The 24,743-nt window shown below is 43.4% G+C and overlaps 1 protein-coding gene across 1 annotated transcript in view; it reads right to left on the bottom strand.

Annotated features, from left to right (window-relative positions):
* LOC113406617 (cysteine and tyrosine-rich protein 1-like) overlaps positions 1-19,984 on the bottom strand; it is a 69,232-nt gene extending 49,248 nt beyond the window's left edge. Inside the window, exons 1-2 of the mRNA XM_026652313.1 lie at positions 19,807-19,984; positions 15,840-15,942 (exon numbers count right to left, since the gene is read on the bottom strand). Of these exons, the coding sequence (XP_026508098.1) occupies positions 15,840-15,942; positions 19,807-19,873 (170 nt within the window). The 5' untranslated portion in view covers positions 19,874-19,984. The remainder of the gene's footprint in view (positions 1-15,839; positions 15,943-19,806) is intronic.
* Between the last annotated feature and the right edge of the window lie 4,759 nt (positions 19,985-24,743).

Raw genomic sequence — 24,743 nt, 5'->3', positions numbered from 1 at the left:
TAACTAGTTCCCTTAATTTCAGTTTGCCCTTTTGAAATCAAGAAATCATCGATGACTAGCATCTTATCTTTCCATTTAATTTAAACTGAATAAATTAATTATCACGTGATCCAAGGCTATTTCCTATGAAGCCCTCACTAAAATTACATAGCCTCTTGTTGACTCAGTAACAATTTCATGAAGAAAACTGTCATCTATCACATCCAGTATTAATATAATTTATTCTCTGATCTATATCTGTGAAGTTAAAATATCCCATTATGACACAATTCCCAAAAGTATTTCTCTAATAAGATTAAAGAGATCACTATCCACATCCGTGTCTGACCCTGGGGGACTATACAGGGGCGGCTCCAGGCACCAGCGCAGCAAGCGCGTGCCTGGGGCGGCAAGCCGCGGGGGGCGGTGTGCCGGTCGCTGTGAGGGCGGCAGTCAGGCGGCCTTCGGTGGCGTGCCTGCGGGAGGTCCGCCGGTCCCGCAGCTTCAGCGGAAATTCGGCGGCGGGTACACCGAAGGCACAGGACTGGCAGATGACCCGCAGAAACACCGCCAAATCCGCGTGACCAGCGGACCGCCCGCAGGCATGCCGCCGAAGACCACCTGACTGCCGTGCTCGGGGCAGCAAAAAACATAGAGCCACCGCCCCTGGGTCTATAGCAGACCCCTAACACTATCCCAAAAGGACCTCTTTCACAATCGTTCCCCCAATGCGATTTCAACCCAAATACATTCTCTTTTGTCCATACTATCACTTTGTATTTCTTTACAGTACGTCTTTGATGTACAATGGTACCCCACCTCATTTACCTTTATTCTAACCTCTCCTAAACAGCACATACTATTCATTACCTATATTCCTGTGATGAATGTTATTCCACCATGTTTCTGTATTCCCTAAAATATCTGGTTTGACCTCCTGCACCAGTAGTTTCAGTTCCTCCATTTTATTGCCCAGACACCTTGCATTCATGTACAAGTATTTCAGTTGTTTCTTTTGGACCTCACCCAGTTTTTTAGCTTGTGTTCCATTATTCCTGATTATATCTTGATTTAGCAGATTTTCCTCCTCCTGTGTATTGAAGCCAGACATGGAGGTTTCACGAGTCTCTCCCTGCCTTCCCTCCTCATATCCTACCTTCTTAACAATCGTGCCAGCCTCGATTCCAGAAGATTAATACCTCAGGTACTCAAGTGGAGTCCATCAGTCCATCAAAAAGAGAGTTCTTTCTGTGAATGTCTCCCAATGGTGAATCATCCTAAAACCTTCCTCATAGCACCCAAACATTGACACATCTGTTGATTTTCATTATCTTGACATGCCTTTGTTCTCCTTCTCTAGGAACCAGAAGTATTGAGCTGAAAATCACCTGAGCTTCCACTTCTTCAAATGTCTGACCTATCTGAGCATAACTGTCCTTGATCCATTCACCTGGGAATCTAGTAGTATTATTTGTCCCAACATGTAGCACAGTGGATTTTCCCACACTCTCATCAGGATCCTCTGAAGCCTCACATCCACATCTTGCATCCTTGCTCCTGGAAGACAGCACACTCTTCTGTTCTCTGGATCTGGTCTGATGACAGGCCTGTAGATTCATGAGTATGGCGTCCTCCCTCACGTAGACCTGTCTCTTCCTGGTGTTGGTATAAACAGGTTTTATGCTCTCTCTTGCAGCATCCTGATCATCATCCTCATTTTAACTCAGGCTCCAGTCCCTGGCTATCTCTGTCATCTCTTCTGCAGGTACTGGCTTCTCTTTTCTTCTTTTTCACACCTCATCTTCTGCCTGTTTCTTCTCCTCATTTGCCAGTGCAGCAAACTGGTTACTCAACTTGATTTCATCACTATTAGCTGGTCTCTTCCTCCATCTTGTCCTCATGGTCACATTCATCCATGGATCACCCTCCTCTTCCGGCAGTCCATCCTCCAGGTCCTTTCGTTTGGCAGGTATCCGCAAATCTTGTGTAGTTTCTACCACCTCCTCGCCTGCATTATACCTTCAAATCCCTGTCTGAATTTCCTCATCGTCTCCAGCTGCATCTCCAATCCTTGGATCTTCTCTGCCACGAGCTCCACCAAGCGACATTTCCTGGATAGGTAGCTTCCATCAGCTATCCACTCAAGAATGATGTGCATCCCTTCTAGTGCTACCTCATGAGCCATCATTGGTTTCTCCTCCAAGACCTTATTCCTAGAAAAAAAAGATAGGAAAGGGGGGGGGGGGGAACCACCAACTCCCTCACTCCCAAAATACCCATCTACTTATGAACTCCCACAGAAACGCCACCGTCAGCTGCTAACTTCAGTAGATCAGACTGAGGCTCTCAGTAACATGAAAAATCTGTTTTCAAAATAATCCCGAAGGTCATAGTTTAGGCATGAACCAAACATATTAAGGCAGGTCAAGATTTTTAGGCACAGCCTTAGTAGCATCTCTTTAAAACATAACACTTCTTCCCTCCCCGGGCAACCAAACCATATTTCACAGCTTTAAAAGTGTCACTAAGAAGATATTTGAAATATCTGTGGGGCTAGAGAACATTGCATGCTTCTACTCAAACTTATTTCATGGGGCTTATTTTTACTCTGTTCTTGACCTCAAACTGGAAAGATGCCCTGAAGCTATGGGTACATTGTCTCATGTTATATCTGGTGCCATTAGTGCAAAGGAATTTTCTGCCAATATTAAGCTATCAAAGATCACAGAATACAAAGATATTGTGTTTAATTAACATCTTTGGACAGTTATCAGAAATAGAAAAATGTAAATCACATCTGATTAAGAGGCTCATGTATTATTCAGTTAACAGACATAATGTAGCTATTTTAGTAGACAGTGTATGCAGAACGACTGAAAAGCAGAGCAATGGTCCAAGGAGAAAACATAGAGTTTTTTGGAAAGGGGGGTAGAGGGGAGCAACCAAGTTGCTGAGACTATAAGTAGATCAGGAACTAAGTGTACCAAAATCAACAAAGAGAGACATTTTGCTCCCAAGCATGGTCCTCACTTCTAGGATTTGCCCAGGGGAAATTTCAATCACAGTAGGCAAAAGCCAAGATTTTCAGAAGTGACTGGTAATTTTGGATGCCTCCATTTTGAGGTGCCCAAATTGGCAACGTAATGAAGAGATCCTGATTTTCTGAATGCGTAGCACCTATCCTCGAACTCAGGTTCCATTCAGGTTTCTCAAGTCTGTTACACAAAAACTAAGCCTAGAATCACTAGGCTTACCTAGAATCTCTGGTTTTATTGTGCGTGGCTTTTCTAGAACAAAAAGAACATGACAAACCACAACTTTAATCTCAAGTGCTAGACTTTTTTTTAAATGTACGAACTGTAAAAGGTGCCACGTTAACATCCTTTGAGACTGAACTGTCATATTTGTCTCCAAAACAGGTACTGCACAGGCATCAGCATAGCAAGTTTCTCTGCATTATCTTGTTAGTAGGCCTTCATTCTGACAAGGAGGTACCACCTCTAGAGATGAAAGAGAAATGCATTCTCCATTCCTTTGTCTCTGTACTGAGCCAGCTGACAAGTGTGTCAAGTTGGTACTAGCTGTGGTGGGCTTTTGTGATATCAATAAAAGCTGGAATAAGACAATCAACATATCTCATATAAACCAATTGATATAGCAACATCAACAGCAAGCAATACATATGGTGATGATTGCTGGCCACTGCCACCTTGATCCACATTTGTAGAGGTGACTTAGATATTATGTAATCCATATCCACAGGAAAACCCAAGGCCCTCTGTTGGAGTATTATATGCAATATCCATTTACGGCTCCATTTAAATCTCATATGAAGATGCACATGCCGTCACATACTGAAAAATCTGCTGTAGTAGATATGCAGAAATAATATAGTCACAAAACTCTTTGCACACAGAGAAGATAATAATAATGTAATTAAAGAATGTATCATAATGAGTACACACAAGGAGGCTGAATTAAGGCTGCACAAGCAAACTAAATCTGGCACTTCCTAACTTCTGAGTGGGTGCCTTTGCAATGCTAACACTCTTTTAATGTAGATTTTTTTAAATGTAATATTATATAATATATATATATATATATATATATATATGCATGCAATTAATATTGTTTTCATAGATAGTCCCTGCAATGAAGGGTAAACAATGTTTAATTCATGTAACTAGTAAAGAGATCAGGGCCTCTGAACCCTAACATACCGGTAATAATCTCACAAGTTTGGCCTGGTCAGTCATGTTGCGTACTAGTCATTCAAGACCCCCAAGGAAAAGTAAGGCTCCTGCTTCTGTAGCAGAGTACTGGTGATTTAATAGGTGGCAATTTTTTCTTTTAGCCAGTAATAAATTAATATGGCACAATGATATTAAGAGGCAGATTAGTGATATTGGGGAGGTTCAGTTATGTATAATGAGACATAAGGGCATAGTTCTGATCATTTACGGTCACTAAAAATTCCACTTTTTGCAAGAGCAGGGGTGTAAGTCATATGCCCATAGGGAGTGCAGACAATAGTGGACATGTACGCACAACTTGGGAAGTCCAGTTGCTAAAAGCCTGCTATTATTTCAGGGTCATCAACAATCTTCACTACCCAAGGATGTACCACGCTAATAACTGAACTGCAACCATCCATCACCACCACTCCAGCAGTTGACTTGACAATGCCAAACTCATCAGACTCTGACCTGTAGCAGTTTGGGGTGACCAGCTCCCAGATTCATTCTGATAGTTTAAGACCAGAAGCAACCATAGTTACCTGTGCTGATCAGCTTGCTACGCTGGCAAAAGAGGAAATGAAATTCAAAAGTTCATGGGGCTTTTCCTGTCTACCTGGCCAGTGCATCTGAGTTGAGAGTGCTGTCCAGAATGGTCATAATGGAGCACTCTGGGATAGCTCCCGGAGGCCAATACCATCAAATTGCGTCCACACTACCCCAAATTCGACCCAGCAGGGTCGATTTCAGCGCTAATCCCCTAGTCGGGGAGGAGTACAGAAATAGATTTTAAGAGCCCTTTAAGTTGACAAAAATGGCTTCATCGTGTGGACAGGCGCAGGGTTAAATCGATCTAATGCTGCTAAATTCGACCTAAACTTGTAATGTACACCAGGGCCTAGTGTCTGACCTCCTGCATATCACATGCCATTACATTTCTCCCAGTTACCTCTGTATTGAGACCAATACCCTGTGTTTGGCTAACTTTCCTTGGTAGTTAGTTCCAGTGGTTAATCAGCCTCCCTGTTAAAAAATTCTGTTTATTTCTTATTTGAATTTCTCTGTCTTCAGCTTCCAGACATTGATTCTTGTTATGCCTTTCTCCACTAGATTAAAAAGCTCTTTAGTTCCTGGTATTTTCTCCCCACAAAGGTACTTAAACACTGTAATCCAGTCACCTCTCAATCTTCTTTTTAATAAACTAAAGAGATTGAGCTCCTTAAATCTCACTGTAAGGCATTTGGGGACAGAACAGAAAGAAGTAATTCTACAATTACCCCTTCAGAAGTGGCTCCTCTTGGGAGGACATAGCTCCAGGGAAAAGGGCTGTTGAGAGAACGAGGCCCGCGATGTTAGAGAGGCAGCAGTAGACTTCTGGGGACAGTGAAGTGGCTGCAGAGCAGATGAAACGCAGTATTCACTTTGAAAGCACCTTTGCTGTTCCCAGCCCAGCTTCTACGGTGGACGATGGGTCTGTGTCAGGTTGCTGATCAGACGGCCAAAGATGTTGCTACCGCAGTTGCCGTCTGATCAACTAGAATGTGCACCCATGCAGCAGTCAGAGCACAGGAGTCATGGTTATCACCACACCCTTTACTGGGGGAACCTTGCCTGCCCCCATGTGTATTTGCATGAGCTGCTGTAGGAAAAGACTGACAGATATTGCAATATCTTTGGAGACCATATTGTATTAAGTGTATGTATCATTGTGGGCCAGAGATGGTATGCAACTGGAGGGTTACCAAAGCTGCTCCAGGAACCAAAAAAAGTGTGGAGTGATTAAGGTGAATCACCTAGGTTGTAAACAACTCCAGAGAGAGATGGGGAGACTTACCTATAATGGTTCAAGCTGGGTTGTCCAGAGACTAACAAATAAAGAAAGAGCTTTTGATATAAAAAGGATGGGGTTTAAACTGGCTCAAAGCCTTCTTTGTGACCCAGCAGACAGACAGGACAGGACCTTCTGTCCATCGGGGGCCCTAATCCTTGCAGAGGGTTTTCCAGGGCCCCAAAAGACTGATGGGTGACTCCTTGTACATTTAGTGTGTGTTTACATTTGTTTATTGTTTTTAATATGTTTTCTCTGTAACGCTTTTGTCTGAAGAATAAATGTGCTTGAGTAGAAAGAGTTGTGTGGTGACTTGTAACTGCCGGCAACACACTGTTCATACCCCATGGGGGGAGGGGAGGGGAGCAGGCAAAGGAAGAGCAATGCACAGATAGCTCAGTGGTTTGAGCATTGGCCTGCTAAAGCCAGGGTTGTGAGTTCAATCCTTGAGGAGGCCATTTAAGGATTTGGGGCAAAAATCTATCTGGGGATTGGTCCTGCTTTGAGCAGGGGGTTGGACTAGATGACCTCCTGAGGTCCCTTCCAACCCTGATATTCTATGATTAGGCAGACTGGTTGGCTATGGATATCATAGGTAAGCACAGAGGTACTGCAAGCCTAAACCCCGGTCTGTGGGGAGAAAGATAAATGTATCTGCCTGAGAGGGGTGATTGATGGGAGCCTGAGAGGGGTGATTGATGGGAGCCTAAAACCTTAAGAGAAGGACCAGAAGGGGGGGGTCAAACGTGCAGTTAACCTTGAAATTGCAACAGAGGCTGCCACAGCAGATCCCGGGGGGGAGATAACCCCAGGTGCCAATTAAAATTAGTCATATTGCAGGAAGACTGAACATTATAATTTTAAGAATTTAAGAGGGCAAACTGAAAGAATTAAACTTATTGTCAAGGGAGTTCTGGAAAACAATGCAGTAACTGCCAGGCCACTTAGATACCTGAATGCGTGCATTCAAAATTTACCAATAGATTAGATAGACGAGACAGAGATTTGAGGCAAAACAACCTGCAGGTTTTCCCAGGGAGAAAAAGCAAAACCACTGCAATAACAGCAGATGGGGGGGAGGGGGGGAAGAGACAGGACTGGCAAAAACCTGGCTGTAACAGAGGGAAAGGATTGATGTCCAGTTTCAGAAGAGTTCAAAATTAGCTCAGAGAGTAGCATCCTGCAAAACTTGCAACTTCAGTCAATGATGGAGTCTTATGGAACAAAAACTGTGCTTGCATCCCTAGGAATGGGACAGTTTTGGATGATCAGATAATGCGAAAACCACGATAATGTGGTCATTATTAAGCAGAAAAGCAGCCCTCAGATTTGAAAACAATTATCATAGCTGTTTAGTCAGGGAGTGCCTAGACATTTTCACAGGCCAGAAGCCAGCAAGACTTTCTGCTGTCTCTAGACTACTTGAGAGAAGGGTATTCCAAACTATTTCCTTTGCTTGCTTTTGAAAGCAGTTTGGTGGTCCCTCTCATACTGGGCCAGATCTTCAGCTGGTGTATATTAGCAAAACTCCACTGACATGAACATTGATTTATACCAGCTGAGGACCTGGCTCTCTGAATCCTTTGAAACAGGCCAAGTTTTATGCCTAAATTTAAAAATAATAGGGTGATAAACACAGCAACAGCTATGACTGTCCTACTGGCAGTTTCCAGTGGGCTGTTAGTTCTAATTGTTAATCATTTGTTGCAAAAGACTATTTACGTAACAGTGTAATAAATCTGCTGATCTGTTTTCCTAATGCACGTGTCCTGTGTTTTTGTAGGTGTAGCAAATTCCTGGGCAAGAACAATAACATCTCATTATGAAATATCAACAACTGAAATGTATATCAAATTATCTGAATGAAACGAAGCCTAAGTGAAAGGCCTCAGCTGAGGCCTAGATTCTTTAGATTTAAACCTTGCTTCACCTTAAAGTACAATGAAAGACTTATAGAAAAATGTATTTCCAGCTTCCAAACAAAGCTGTTTCTCCTTCCTCACAACCCTTCCAAACCAGTCTGTGGACATGGTCCATTGCTGAGGGAAGTATATCTTGTATCTGTTGAAAAGATGGCAGAGCTGCCATTGTAATGTACCCTGCCTTAGGGCCCCAGTGAATTTCTGCCTGAGCCAGCAAGAATTCCTCCTAGTGGTGCGGGGGGTGCTGCAGCACCCTCTGGCTTGAAGTGGTTGTTATCATATACAGGGTTTACAGTTTGGTTCAATGGCTCTCAGCATCCCCACTATATAAACTGTTCCAGTGCCCCTGCCGGGATCCCAGCTCTGATGGCAGAGCCACCGCCAGCAGCAGCGCAGAAGTAAGTATGGCATGGTATGGTATTGTCACCCTTACTTCTGCACTGCTGCTGGCGGGGCGCTGCCTTCAGAGCTGGGCGCCCGGCCAACAGCAGCCACTCTCTGGCCGCCCAGCTCTGAAGGCAGCACAGAAATAAGTGTGGCAATACCACGACCCCCTTAAAATAACTTTGTGACCCTCCACAACTCCCTTTTGGATCAGGACCCCCAATTTGAGAAACGCTGGTCTCCCCCATAAAATCTGTATCGTATAGAGTCAAAACACACAAAAGACCAGATTTCACGGTCCATGATGTGTTTTTCATGGCTGTGAATTTGGTAGGGCCCTATACATAGGTGCCCCAGTTAGGGTTGCCAACCCTCCAGGATTGTCCTGGAGTCTCCATGAATTAAAGATTATGTCATGTGAAGAAACCTCCAGGACTATGTCCAACCAAAACTGGCAACCCTACCACCAAAGTCCCATGTCTACTTTATAGAGCAGATTCTGGGCCTCTGTAGGAGGTAGAAAAGAGGCAGAAAAAAGGCAGAATTACCTCCCTTACGGAAAGAAGCAGTCTAGCAAAAACAAATTAACACTACACCTCTACCTCGATAGAACGCTGTCCTCGGGAGCCAAAAAAAATCTTACCGCGCTATAGGTGAAACCGCGTTATATCGAACTTGCTTTGATCCGCCAGAGTGTGCAGCTCTGCCCCCCCGGAGCACTGCTTTACCGCGTTATATTCAAATTCGTGTTATATCAGGGTAGAGGTGTACTTTATACATTGCTAAACCAAAATAATCTAAAACAAAGACCATTTATAAAAACTCACATGATTTATATGGCTAACTGACATTTTTTGTGAATAAAAAAATTATTGTCCCTCTGGTATTCTTAACATGAAATAAACTATATTAGAAGATAATGAAACTCTGTGGCTGCCGGATATAGATGTTAATTGCCAAAGGCCCCATTCTCCTTCCACAGAAGTCAATATCCAATATATTACTTGAAACATATTGTAGTCAAGTGCAACAGCATTAACAGTACACCTGCCATATAGCAATTTTGAAAGCATTATTGCAAAACTGACATTTTATTTCATTCCTGGATATATGCATAGTCAAAGATTAAATTTTAGTCAATAAGATGATGTCTCCAAAAAAACGTGTAAGGATGTGAAATACTGCTTCTTGTGTTAGAAACATATGGTTTTATTGTTGTTATAAAACTGTAGAGAATGAAAGCCACAAATTTTCATTTTTGACTGATTTTATTCTCCTACTGTCCATTTGAATTAGATATTTCGCATGGTATACGTAAGCAGTCACAAGAAGAAGCAAATGAGAGCTAAATGGTGATTCTGTAGTCCTCTTTCAGAATTTCAGCTTATGTTAATGAGTCTTAGGAATTAGTACAAAGTACAGGGTAGGAGCCACATTGTTAACAAGAATCTTTCTATTTCTGGTCAGTCACAATACGCTTAATATTAAATGGCTCAAAGAGATGAGCGACATTATTAGATTGTTTCACTTCAGTCCCTCTTAGGTTAGGACTACACAGCATAATGTAGCACAGTGATACTCAAACTAAGGCTCACAAGCGGCTCTTTAATGTGTCTTCTGCTGCTCTTTGCAGCACATGAAATTAAAACACTGTGTGATTAATAACCAATCTAAGTTATTAACCAATCAGGATGCTTTCACTATGTTATTAACTAATTGTAGTTGTTAAAATAATAATCCTTGGGGGCAGTCATTTGCTGTGAGAATAATATATATATGTATGTATAAAAATAGTAAATGAAACAATGAATTCACACTACTGTGGCTCTTTTGGGGTAACATTGACTGCTAATTTAGCTCCTGAACCACTGATCTAGTATATTGCAATTTAGGAGAAACATTTAGGCTTTAAGGCTATTAAGGCTTTTGACAGTGTACACAGACACAGCCTTTGGAACATTACTGCTTACTATGGAATACTAACAAAAATAATCAAAGGCATATATGAGAATGCTAACTGCACAGACAGAGATGGTGATAACATCACATAAAGGTCTGCTGAGACAACTGGAGTAAGGCAAAGGTGTATTATGCCCCACGGCTGTTTGCACTGGTCTTTGACGGCATCATGAGGAAAATAACTGCAGAAGGCAACTGAGGTATTTTATGGACAAATGATAAAGTACAATTGAATGACTTTGTTTTTGCTGATGACACTGTCTTGCTCAGTTCGACGCCTCACTTAATGGAAGAAAAGACTCTGTTTTTGGTAGAAATAGCAAAACAAGTTGGTTTGTTTATCAACAAGAGAAAGACAAAATATATGGCTATCAATGTTCCAAAAATCAACCATGAAAGTAAATGGAGAAACACAAGAATAAATAAGTCACTTCATGTATCTAGGGAGTGAGATGTGCCATGATGGTGACACCATGCTAGATGCCAAGCAATGAATATCAAAATAGCAAGCGCTTTTCATAATTTTTAAAAGATTTGGAAAAGTAGAATGATCAGCACTGATACAAAAATACGAATTTTTAACACCAGCATCATGTTGGTCCTTGTTCATGGAGCAGAGTCATGGAAACATATAACAGCGATTGATCAGATGATCAATGTACTCCAAAATACATGCCTGTGGACAATTTTCAGAGTCCACTGGAAAAAGTTCATTATAGTATCAGAAATTCTAAGTAGAACACACCAACTTAAAGCATCATATGACAAGACGAAGACTATGGTCATATTTAGGGCACACTTTAAGGATGACACCTAACACTACTTCCACGTCAAGTGATAACATGGACACCCTATGCAAAATGAAAGATAGGTTGATCTAGAGAAAAGTTACATAGAACAGAGAAAGAACCTAAATCCATCAACATGACACTCAGAAGCCAGAACAGACCAACACAAGTCCAAAACTAATGGTAAAAACTGACTTATGCACCTGATGGTGTGGGAGAAGAAAGAAAGAAAGAAAAGAAAGGAAATGGAATGTAGGGAGAATATTTAGTCTTGGCCCTCAACAGGGCTCTAAATGAATAGGAACAGATGGAAATAGCCTGTTGTCTCTCAAGAATGCAGCTTTTGCAGATTAGATGGTTTGAGAAAGATTATTTGCATTAGAGTAGCACCCAATATATATCTGAAGGGCTTTCAGATGATTGAGGCCTGAGGAGTGGAAGGCTGAATTTGATACTCATTCTGTCATGAGAGCACATAAAACTACTTCTAGTCCATTGAATTGACCTTTCCCATGTATTTCTGGCATCTTTATACTAACTCCCAACACTCCACACAAAAGTCTTCAGACTCTACCCCCTTCACCTCATGATTCAAACCCCACCACGTCCACTCCCACAGGGGAATCCTCCTATTGGAAACCAGAATTAAACTCAGATGGAAAGTTTTATAAATCAGTCCTTTGGGCTTGCAATAGGGTGGCCCTTATGCTTCTGAAATGACAAAAGCACAAAATGATAATTGCCAGAAAATTGACATTTTATAATCAAATGTGCTTCTAGTCATGTGAACTACCTGAATATTAAAATTAAGCCTCTTTTAATCAGCGTATTTCAAGCAGATTGTAAAAAGTTTTACAAAACAGATGCAAATGTATCTCTTAGACCAGTGGTTCCCAAACTTGTTCCGCCGCTTGTGCAGGGAAAGCCTCTGGCGGGCCGGGCCGGTTTGTTTACCTGCCGCATCCGCAGGTTCGGCCGATCGCGGCTCCCAGTGGCCGTAGTTTGCTGCTCCAGGCCAATGGGAGCTGCTGGAAGCGGCGCGGGCTGAGAGACATACTGGCCGCCACTTCCAGCAGCCCCCATTGGCCTAGAGCAGTGAACCGCAGCCACTGGGAGCCGCGATCGGCCAAACCTGCGGACGTAGCAGGTAAACAAACCGGCCCGGCCCGCCAGGGGGCTTACCCTGCACAAGCCGCGGAACAAGTTTGGGAACCACTGTCTTAGACAACTGTTGCTGAGCATTTTAGATTTATCATGAATTCTGAATTTCATTATTTTATATTGATTGTGAAGTACATAAACCCAGTCTCTGCCCATACTCCTAGTTTATCCAAGACATTCTGAATGTTCCTGCACTTTTCCTTAATATCAACTGTCCACACAAAACCATGAATCAACTTAATGTACATTTCTTATTCCAGGTCACTGATATCTGAAATGAACAAAATCCCTGTTCATCACAACCCTTGCTGAACTCAGTCAGGCACCTTCCTCATTTACATACTGTTTTCAGTCAGAAGTACCCTTTGCTTGATATCACGTATCTTACTGCATATGCCATACTTTCTGCCACTACATATTCTTCTTTTTTCCAGTTCTGCAGCTTGGAGTATGCACAAAAATTTTATATTGAACATGTTGTCTGCCTTTTTTCCTTCCATTCTTTCTGTCCCTCTTCCTTCCTTCCTGCCACAAACCACAGCCCCCAGACTGTAACAAAAGTATTTTCCCCTGAAGTTCATGTAACACCTGTCAATTCAATAGACATCAGACTGCTACTTTCTCACCATTTCTTTTGGATTTGTTCAGCCTCCTCTTTTGCAAATCTCAGCTGACTATCTTTAATGAAATCACAGAGTTCTAAAGTTGTTATTTGCCCGGCCTTCCATTTGGTTTTTGGTATCACTGGAGTGATGTGTTCTATTTTTCGGTCCAAGCAGGACTCAAAATAATCAGTCTGAAAATGTTTACCAAAGGACTTCATAAACTTTGCAACAAAATGCATCCCTTAAACTGCCCCTACAAACAAAGGAGCCTGGACTGACAGCTATGCCAAGTTGGCTTTTAGGTTTGTAAAGCCTGCAGTGCCCCTTCTCACTAATTCTGAAGCTTTGAACATTAGTGACAATCTCAGCTTTCGTTTTCTTGTCTACTTTTTAAGTAGACATTTCCACCTCTTCCTTTTGTGAAAATATCCCTGAGAATATAAACTGATCACTAGGGTTGAACCTTTGCCAGTGACTTTCCTAGATACCCAAGGAATTCATTACCCAGGACTGGTCTATGGGGACACAAACTCACACTCTCAAGTTCCTTGGTTTTTTGGAGGACCTAGGTCTGGTCAAATGACAGTCGTCAAAAAATTATTTGTCTTATTTCACACCATTTTGTAACTAAGTTATTCAATATTTTGCCCCATTATTCACCCAGCTCTGGGAAGATGCCAGACCCACTGCGAGCTGTGGGTGCGACTGAGGCTGGGTGCTACTTAAGCTGCTAGTGATGGCATAGAATTTACTAATGCAATGTCCCCTTGCAACTGAGACAGCTCCTTGCAACTGAGACAGCTCCATTGTTAAGCACTCAGCATGGCCTGTGGCTACAAAGAGGGGCAGCTCAATAAATTAAGAGACTGACTGGTGTAATGGACTGTAGAAACTTCACCATTCTAACCCTGGCTGTGACACTAACTAGTTCCCTGTCTGGGCTCAGTCAAGTCACTTAATCTTTCTAGCTTAAACTCCCCTTCTCTGTTGGCATTTATACTGGTCTCATCAGCACTGGTATCTTAGCATTTGTAAAAATTGGAATAACGTACATGCCTCCTTCACAGAAATGCTGTGACGATTAGTGTTTGCAATGTTCTATCAAGCGGTAAAATTCATCCAAATGCACACAAAACCCTCCACCAGCCCAGCAACTCCCAGGTCTCAGACTTACTTAGATAACTGTCCATTGCAAAACTGTTTATTACATATACTGGAAACGATGCATAAACACCAAGGAAAGCAGGTCGTCTCTACTTCTCCTGCAGCTGAAGGCGCTGTGACCTGAAGACTTCCTCCTATCCCTGCCCTTTATATAAAATGGGTCAGTTTAACCTTGCGGGATGCTAAGGAATCATTTTGTTGACCCTCCCCAAATCCCTGTGCTGAGCACTATTATCAGGAAGGACAGAATTGATTAGGTTTGTGGGGCAGTGGGAGATTAAATTGTTTTTCGGGCCCACCCAACAATGACAAGGTTGTCTCTGAGGTATCATAGCCCTTGCTAACATTCCCACCACTCTATGCAAGACATACATGCTGGGATAGGGATCTCAGAAACAACCACCTCTCTCTCTCTGTTAACAAATGAGGAAACATCCTTAGAATAAGTTTTCATTACATAGAAAAGAAAATTAAATTGGAACATTTTATCCCCTGAGTGGAAGCAAGAACCTATTTTAATTCTCAGACAATACCAGGAAATCTTGAATACGTGCTCTCCTATTTCCAGAGGAATGCTAGATTCTGACACGCTATTGTTAGGTTATTTACTTTTGTCTAAAAAGTTTCTAATTTGGTGCAAAGGCCTTGGATAAATTAAGATATCATCAATATGTCTGCTCCTTCAAAAGCATGATGAAGTATGCTGAATGGAACACTGATATACTCCCAATGTTCTAGGACCAAAACAGAAGGGACTTACTGGCCGCTGCTTCCAGCAGCTCCCATTGGCCTGGAGCAGCGAACCGCGGCCAGTGAGAGCCACGATCGGCCGAACCTGCGGACGCGGCAGGTAAACAAACCAGCCTGGCCTGCCAGGGGCTTTCCCTAAACAAGCGGCGTCCCCAGTTTGGGAAACACTGTTTTAAAGGCATGATATACGTCTCTTTGCTACTCTGGTTTTGATCAAGAATATGTAACAAATAATTTATCCCAGAATACCATTGTATGTTTTAATGTTTGCTTTGTTCTGATGCACATGTGGAACACTTACTGGCTATCACTACATTTAGACACTGAACCTACAATTAGACTTAGTGCACACCTTAGTGTGCATTTAGTACACCTACAAGAAACCTTACTGATTTCAAACAAGGCTGCACTTCGAGACAAAGATCTGCATTAGCAGATTTAATTACAGGATTGGGATATGTTTCTATACATGCATGTTGAATGGAGAATTTAACCCTTGCATTTCTTTTGGTATGGGAATATCCTTGTTTCCCCTCTATCAGCAGCCATTGTTTTTACACATACCACAATGTGCAAAGCCTTACAATGTGCAACACACACTAGAATGTGAAAGGACCAGCAGACCCTAATCTGAAATGTTTACAATGAATTCTAACTAAAGACAAAACACAATTTTTCAAAAGCACAAATGACATACGCTCAAAAAACAAAACAAAACAGGAAGATCAAATTTACAATAATCTAGTCCACTTATCTAATGACTTTGTTCTGGCCTGTTCTCAGCTTGAATAAATCAGTGTAGCTCCAATGATCACAAAGAATTTATGTTAATTTACACAAGCTGATGATCTAGCCAAATCTATTGACATGAATACATACTTTAAAAGTATACAACACTTGGATTTCATGGGACCATTAAGGGTTTTTATTCTGGAAATATTTATGATGTTATTAGCAGGAAACAATCTTGAAATGTTTATTGTCAAACAGTTTTCAGTCATCTAACTTTACAGCAGGTCATGAATACGGGGCATCAATTTTCTCAAGAAAGTGACAATACTTACGAAAGGACATTCCCAATATAGGCATAATACGAGCAGCAGTAGGGGGTAGTCCCATCACAGCAGTAAGCTTTGCAGTCATTGTCACACTGTGCAAGACAATCTTCTGCAGAATAAAAATAACAATGCAGTCTCAATAGTAAAAAACTATATAGCACAGCTTTAAAGAAGATGCATTTTTAGCAGCTTTTTGCATTGAATTGGTCACTGATAGGACTTCATTTGAGGTTTGATCTGACTCTGTAATCCGAACTCTAGCAGAATTCCAACTGGCTTGAAGAGTACATCTTCAGGTGTCACTGTATATCTGTATTTTGCAGTTTGGCTATATGGGCTCTCTCCCTCTGTTTTTTAAAAAAGAATTTCAAATTTGCAACAGTACAGATTATCTTTTTATATTTTAACAATAAATACAAAGAAATATCTAGGGAAAGATTCTGGTTCACTGAGTTGTATGCTGGGACAAGCAGAGAGTGAGCTGATTATAGGTCCTTGATTCCCGGTCTAATCCCCAGCCCTAGGTGTAAGCTAGAGCAGCCTGGGGGCTGCTTTGAGCTGGGCCAGCTGGCAATGGTCCTTAAGGCACCATCTGCTAGCTAAGAACAACTGAAACACAGTGCACTTTGACTCTTCCCCCACTAACCCCGTCTCCAATTCATCTTCTGTATTAGCAGCTGCAAGCAGGGTAGTGTAGAACACCTTTGTGCCAGGGGCACTCCTAGCTAGAAGGATACAACCACTTTTGCCCCCACCCCTCCTCGTCTTTTAATGCATCATTTTCTGAGAATGACAGAATAATCAAACTGTACAAAGAAATAAAATCAAAAGGTTAGCAAACAAAGAATAAATATCCATATATTGAAGAAAGAGAAAAGTTTTTCACTAGCAGTGGTTTTGTTGTTGTTTTTAAAGAAACAAACTAGTTCCTCCTAAGTAAAAGCCCCAACTCAAAGTTCAGGTTCTCCTCTGAAAAAGTAGCTAGGTAAAACTGTTATTGCCAGGTTCCATGTTTATTGCATCTCACTGATTTCCAGTGCAATTTTGTTAAGTTTACATATCAAGATGTTTTTCTAACTGTCATAAACCCAACTTGGGCTCAGAGTCTGCTTGGGGTCTTTCCATCTTGTAGGTCATTAACCCCAGTAATAAAGATTCAACAAGCCAAATTAATTCCTTAGTTAAACAGATGCAGCCCCACTGAGGGCTTAATTGGAAGAAAATACGTTTCCACAAGTGCAATTGAGGGTTTAATTTGGAGACTTTTGGCCCTTTGCAACTACAAATTAAGCTTTTGTTGACATTTCTGAATTAGTTTTCAGTGGGGCTTCTCGTGTCAGTAAGGTCAGGCCCCATATGCTTCAGAGCCTTGCTTCCTCATAATAATCAACATAGCAAAGGAAGTGGAAGAATCATGCAACGTTCATCTACATGGCTACCGCAATTACTGCCTCCTGGTTTTACTGGTGCTGGGTCACCTAGCTCATAAGAAGGGATTTAAAAACTTGCAGTGCTCATTTAGGGGGAGTGAGTGAGCAAGCTAGTTAATTTCTGGTAGCATTAGAGAGACTTAAAATGGGCATGATTATCTTTTTGAGAGAATCCCAGAGAAATGTCCTGTACACATGCTTATCATTCAAGGAATGTAGATGATCAATTATTTGATCAAATAACACAAATGAAACAAATCATCAATTTAAATTATCAACGAAAAAAGAAACTTCTCCAAAAGTGGCAAAAGTTATCAGCCAACACACAAGATATTCTTATGTGAACAATTAAGCATAGCACTATTCTTTAAGTGTACAAACCACAGAATCTTGGTAGCTTCTGACTGATTATTGTACTGTCAATTTTAAAGTTACTGAGTCAGGAAAGCACTTAAGCATGTGCTTAACTTTATCCATGTCCTTAAATCCCAAAGAGTGCTGTCCTGAATAGGGATTCTTTCCTGATTTGAGGCCTTTTCTAATGAGGGCAATATGAGGTAAATTAGTCCCCTTGGGCTAAATTCAGACCCACTGTAAGTGGCAGCTACTCCACTGTAATCAAGGGATTTGTATAGCCCTTTTTTTTATTTTTTTTAAAGTCTCCCACCATTGCCGCGCCTCCTCCCTGTATGGCAGTGGTGGGACATTCTGGCTGACACTTCCCGCAGCTCCCATTGGCCAGGAATGGCAAACCGCAGCCACCAGGAGCTGCAAGCAGCCATGCAAATGTAAACAAAATGTCTGGCGGCCCACCAGCAGATCACCCCGAAGGGCCAGAGATTGCCCACCTCTGCTGTATGGTAATGGCAGACACGGGACCAGTTTTCTTGTTTTGTTTTTTAAAAGCTACCATGTCGTGTACACCTCCTCCTCTGTGTAAATTTACATGGTAGGGTGGTAAAAATGCTGTCACCTGTCTGCACTAGCACTGCCAATGTGCTTCCATTTGTGGTAGTGCAACTGTTGAAGGACTGCAAAAGAGACTCATACAGATACAACCATGGAGCTACAGATGCTTACACCTGGTTTGAATTTGGACCAAACACAGACAGCAATTTGCTGAGATTCCAGGTTTTATTTAATTGCAATTAATATTAAAAGGTTAAATGCACATACACTTCAGTCTACACTACAAATAGCTCATTGACTATCTACTGTAATAAAATTAGAGAGAAACAGGATAAAAGGAATAATCACATTGTCCACTTAGGTAGGCAGAGCCTGGGTAATGGATATTAGAAGTGCTTAATTGAAACTCAAACTTTTAGTCCAGGGACTGACCTTGCTCCCATTAAAGTCAGTAAGAGCAGAACTAGGAAGAGAAAGTAAAATATTGATTTGCTCTGCTGGAGTGTGACTATCAGAAGTAGAGGCCCACTTCTGCTGCCGATTTAAGTAGGTGCAGGATAGGGTCCTAAATTTTATTAAAGTTAATGTTTAAAATTAAATATACACAAGTTAAGAGGGAAGGTACTGTACATCTGGGGTCAGGCTTGATTTATAAGGGATTACAGGTATCGGTTGCAAGGGTGAAGAGATACATGCATAGATGAGGGAGTATGAATTTTTAAAGTGTCAGTGGATGAGTGGGCTCAGGCACACCAAATCAGTATCAGTGTAGCCAATGAGTACGTGGCTGGAGTGCATCCCTTGGCTCAGCAGGGAAGGAAGTGGGTTGTTTCCCTACAACATGAGCATGTTGCATAGTGGAGAATGTTTGGAGCTTCTTTTTATTAATTTGGTTTAGTTGAATTAGTTTTAAAGATAATTAAATGTGATTGTTATCAATTTAAAAATCAACATAGTAAAGACAAATGTAATTGTTCTCAGGAGCAGATGATAGAGCTAGGAGAAATGTGCCCCTACTTTATTTACTCTAATTACCGGCAATTTTAAACCAAATCCTAGCACCTGATGTGGAATACACAGGGTTTTCCGCCGCAGGTAATCCGCTGAAAACTGCTCATCCTGGCGAGAAAGAAAAACTTCCTGGATTCGGAGTCGCTCGTTCATTAGTAAACCTGGGTTAAGCGATTCCACAGTCGCCGCAGCACGTTTGCCAAGCCTCTTTCTTCTTCTGAAAAGGGCTGGTCCGAGTCCCAGTCGGCGGGGTGCCGGCCTGTGTGTGAGGCAGACGGCCCTGCTTACTGAAACCCCTCCGGGGACGGAGCCAGGTACTTGCCAACTTCCAAGAGGGGAATCCCGCTGAAGCGCCCCAGGCGCCGTGAACTCCCCCGTGGCCCTCCGCCTCGGCACCCTGCTGTTCCGCGGGCTTTTGCCGGAGACTGACAAGCCTTAGCACGTGGGCGGCAGGGGGAGAACAGAGCAGCTGCTGCAGGATGTAGGCTGTACAGCCCCGGCCTGCCCACGGGTCATCTCCGAACCGCGCTGCCCCGCTCACCCAGCCCGTCTCTGCCCCCGCCCCGTGCTCCCTGGCACCCCCCCAGCAAGCGGCACCTCCGCCCCGCGCCCTCCCCACTGACCTGCGAAGACAAAGAGCAGCGCCAGCTTGGGAAGCAAGTCTCCTTGGCCGCGCCGCTGTGTGTCCATCCATGCAAGCGGGCTGCGGACGGACAGCGGGACTGCTCCTCCGCCGCTGCGGGGCAGGGATGGGAGTGGGGGCAGGGCACAGCGCCCGGCCCCGCGGGAAAGCAAAGGGCGCACCCGGGCGGGGGGGGACTGAGCTGCCGCGTGCGCCCGCCCATCAGCTGGGCGCTGCCCTGCTCTGCGGAGCGCTGCTGCCGCTGCCCGGGACTCTCCCGCCCCCTTTGTCTCGCTGCTGCCTCTCGGGGCTCACGTTTCAGCTCGGTGGGTGGCACTGACGCGTGTACAGAGGCAGCGTGTCTGCCCTCGGCCCTTCCACGCCCGACGTGTTGCTGTGGGGGCCGTTCACACACACACGCGAGCCAGTGGTTTTAGGAGCCGAGCTTCGCAAACCCCCCTGCGAAGTTACGGCACTGACACGATATACCAAGCCGCTGTAATTGCTGATGTGTGTGCGAGGGCAGCGGGGAGCCGCTGAGAGCACACAACAGGCCAGGCAGCGGAGCCAGTTGCATCCCCCTGGAGCATCCCTTTCTCCCACTAGGTGGGGGAAAACAGCTGGATGACTGTGAGCCTTTCCTCCTGGGCTGCTCCTCATATAATTGTTCAGCTGGTGCCACGATAGCTTGGTGGGGTTCATATCGGGCGCTCTGAAAGCAGCAGTTATACATTAGCTGGAACACGCAGCACAACCCCAACGTAGCAGTGTGCTAGGCTGTGACTTGATAGAAATCACACGCCTGATATGACAACAGATGCACCTGTCCCTTGAAGGAAGTCCAAGCACAGTTTATCCCCAGCATCTCACTACATATAGCAGAAGCTGTGTGCTTTGGGTCAATGGTGAGGACAATTTTTGAAACTTAACAAATTACTATGCCCCCTCCCCGAGTGTGCGGTCGCCGCTCCACTTCTCCCGCCTCCCAGGCTTGCGGCGCCAATCAGCTGTTTGGCGCCGCAAGCCTGGGAGGGGAGGAGAATTAGAGCGAGGAGGGCGTGCTCGGGGAGGAGGTGGAGCAGAGGTGAGCTGGGGTGGGGAGCTGCCGCACGGCTCCCCGGGGGGGAACTGCCACGGGGGGCCTCAGAGCAGAGGGGGAGCTGCTGTGGGGGTGGTGCCTCAGGGCTGGGAGGGAGGGGGGGTGCCTCAGGGCTGGGAGGGAGGCGCTGGAAGTTTCGCCTAGGGCGCGAAGCTTCCTTGCACCAGCCCTGGACATGCTAACAGTCTTCAAGTACATAAAAGGTTGTTACAAGGAGGAGGGAGAAAAATTGTTCTCTTTAACTTCTGAGGAAAGGACAAGAAGTGATGGGCATAAATTGCAGCAAGGACGATTTAGGTTGGACATTAGGAAAAACTTCCTGTCAGGGTCGTTACCTGCCTTGGGAGGTTGTGGAAATTTTTAAGAGCAGGTTAAACAAATACCTGTCAGAGATGGTCTAAATCAGTGGTTCTCAAACTTTTTTTTTTGTGGACCACTTGAAAATTGCTGAGGGTTTTGGTGGACCACTTAATGATCTTTCCAAATGTTGTTTGTACTGTTGACTAACTATTGTAAAGCGCTTTGGATAAAAGCGCTATTTAAAAAAAACATAATAATAAACATTTTTTGTTCTACAAATAAAAGCACACAACTCATATTTTAATATTAGTAGTCTTACCTTTCTAATATGATGAATGTGCCCTCTCTCCTCCGCCGCGGCAGCCCCTGAGCTGGGGCTGGGAAGGAGGGCCGTCTCTTCCCGGCAGCCACAGCCCTGGAGCTGGGGAAAGTCACCTCTTTCTCTGGCTGCCGCAGCCCTGCACATCTCAAATTCCCTCACCCCCTCTTCTCACCCCACTGCCCTCCCCACCAACCCCCTATTCTCCCTAAGGCCACCACCTCACCTTACATGTGCATCTTCTCCAGGGTCCAGGCACCTAATTAGTGGAGCCACGCAGGCAGGCGCGGCTCCACTAATTAGGGGGGTGGCCCTTCATTCTCTTGTGTGCAGCTGCCCAGGCACGCGCCTTAGAAGGAACTATCCGCGGACCACCTGAATGGATCTCGCGGACCACTGTTTGAGAACCTCTGGTCTAAATAATACTTAGTCCTGCCATGAACACAAGGGACTGGACTGGATGACCTCTTGAGGTCCCTTCCAGTCCTACGATTCTATGATCATCTACCATAAAAGCCATAATTTAAGTTTTGGTACCAGTCCTGCTCCCATTGATGTCAATAGAAGCAGGACCAGACCTTTGAGTGGTGAATGGCTTGAGCACATTCTACCGTAAGGGTTTGGACAATGGTTGTATTTGTACTTGCCTTTTTTTTTAATCAGACATAATATTCAAATCTGATTTTTCTGGCTCTACTGGAACTAGACTGCCTATTTTGCTTGCAGTCAGAGAATCAACATATGGAAAAGTGAATATAAAACAGACAATGTCTACTGTAAGATTTTTTCACTACATCTAAAACACTTTTCAAACATGATTACAGGCCTGTGTGCTTATTACACAGTTTGTGGCCATATATAAAGAGAAACTAAAAAACTATATTACCCGAGGGAAGTTATAGCATGGTTTTACCTATTGTAGATGATATTAAAAAAATCACTGTTGATGTTGAATAAGAAAATTGTTCTACAATGAAGCTGGAAACAATATCTTCAAAGTATTTGTTAAGTATGAATCCTACAACCATATATAAATATTGCAGTTAACCCTGTTCTAGAATTAATGGGGATAGGGCCCAGAGGCCAAAATATTTAGCCTGGGACCTCAAAAAAACAACCACCACCACCCACCAGTCTGTCTTTGTAATGAGTTATATGCCAAGAAATGCACTTTGAAATATTAAAGAATGCACACAAAAATGAGAAAAATCCACAGGTGTTTTTGTTCATAAAAGGCCTGCTGTAGATGAATCTATTGGTGGCTGGGAGAGGGAGGACTTGGGGAGGGGAGAGGGACGAAAGGACTTTTGGGGAATGTGTTACTTCCCCTCTGCAAAAAAACCACAAAACATTAACACCCCTAAGGCAAACAAACAAAGAAAAAACAACCCACACACCAACAAAAACACTTTGCAAACCTGTGGCCTTGTCCACCCGTTCATTTATTAGCATGTGTTTTATTTGTGTTAGAAATTAACCATTAAAACAAGCCTCTTTTCTTTTATGTTCTTGATTACCCTGCAGCATCTCATTTGAGTTGAAGGCCGGAAACAGCTGAACAATGGTGATTTAAATTATAGTGATTTACAGACCAAGTGGGTGCAACTCCATCAAATTCAATAGGGTTGCACCTGTTTACTATGTCTGAATTTGGCCCCCTGGCCAACATTTATGCCTCAATAATCTGATAGTTTATCTTTAATCCATTAAAGAAATAAGTTAGCTTCATCAACAGATACATTGCTTTCACATTTGCTATCAGATAGATGAGAGTCAGATCTCATACATAACTCTAGAAGAATGTGCAGATTCTCCAGTTTTTTATTTTTAAATTAATCTGCATCTACACCAATAATGTCAAAATACTTTCACAGGCATTTATTTTCTTCTCAGGTTTTGTCTTTTGACTCCTTTCCTGATTCCCCTTATTCTCATTGCTGCTTGTGCTAAATCACACTTCAGTATTTCCTAAAAATTTTGGGTCAGATCCCCAACAGCTGGGGTAAATTTGCCAAGCTTTACTGAATTCAATACTGATTTACACTAGTTGAGAATCTAGTGCTGTATTTCTCTAGTACTTTTTTTTTTATGTGAGATAGAACAGCAGAATTTGCACTCTTAGGACCTCACAAAATTTCCCGTCCTGAAATATTTTTTCAATTCAGTACTTGAAAAAGGTGGGTTTTTTTGGGGGGGGAGGGGGGAGAGGTAGGCAGTGTTTTGCCATCAGGTACTGACCTCTCTGGATAAGGGAAAATGTGTTTTAAAATTGTTGTTGAAAACCATTCTTGAAAGAAATGACCTGGGGTCTGATTCTGGCCCACAATCTCCCTCATCCTGTGGTGAAATCTTTCGGAAAAATGTTTTCTACAGGAATTGAAATGAGAGGGGGTGTTCAACTTTACAGGGTGGGGAGCAGGTGAAAAAGGACTAAATTGGCAACACTGCTTTAACTAGTTGGCCACTCGGGGTGGGGTTGGTGAGGGAGTTCAGGGGGGTGTATCCAAATTCTGAGGATCATATTGCAGAGTACATCCTCTATCATTCTGTTGTTGGGCCAGTGACTTTGCCTCATCCTTATGGAATGAGCTGTGGGGTCCGCACCAAAATCTGGTAGATCCCTGGGTATCCATTGGAGATTAAATACATCTGCACCGAGGTCCTGTGCCTATGTACCAGTGTGGCCTCTGATGGCTCCCTGGTACCTGGCTGTGTGGCTCCAATGGGAGCTATGCCTGCCCCTGGACCCCCCAACCCAGGAGATAGTGAGGAAGAACTATATAGAAGAGATAATACTGTCCTAGACTTTTCCATTATTGCAGTGCTGGCTCGTATTATCTATTCTCGGAGGATTCTGTATGGGATTGGAGAGTGGGGGATGATGTGCATCCAAACGGGCTCCTACACAGCCAATCTACTCCTCAACTGTCCTAGTCTTCATTGCCTCCCCTTACCTTGACCAGACTTCTAGAGGGATCTTTGTGGTCCAGAGGAAGGTGGGTGGAGCCCTGGAGGCGTGTGAATCTTCTTTTGTGCCAGGGGAGCTCTATGGGTGGAGGGTCTGGTTCATGTACAGATCAGTGTCAGGGGGGCGGGGGGAGAGAACAGCAATTCAGGCTTCTGATCTCACTTACACTGGTATAAGTTAGGAGTAACTACAATGGTGTATAACCAGAGATGAATTAAGATTTATTGGAGCTCTGGGCACAAAGAACATTTG

This window comes from Terrapene carolina, unplaced genomic scaffold (genome assembly GCF_002925995.2).
Source record: "Terrapene carolina triunguis isolate 2854851 unplaced genomic scaffold, T_m_triunguis-2.0 Scaffold32, whole genome shotgun sequence".
Classification (NCBI taxonomy): Eukaryota; Metazoa; Chordata; order Testudines; family Emydidae; genus Terrapene; species Terrapene triunguis.
The sequence above is the reverse complement of the archived record's forward strand: the minus strand, read 5'-3'. Positions and strand labels throughout refer to the sequence as shown.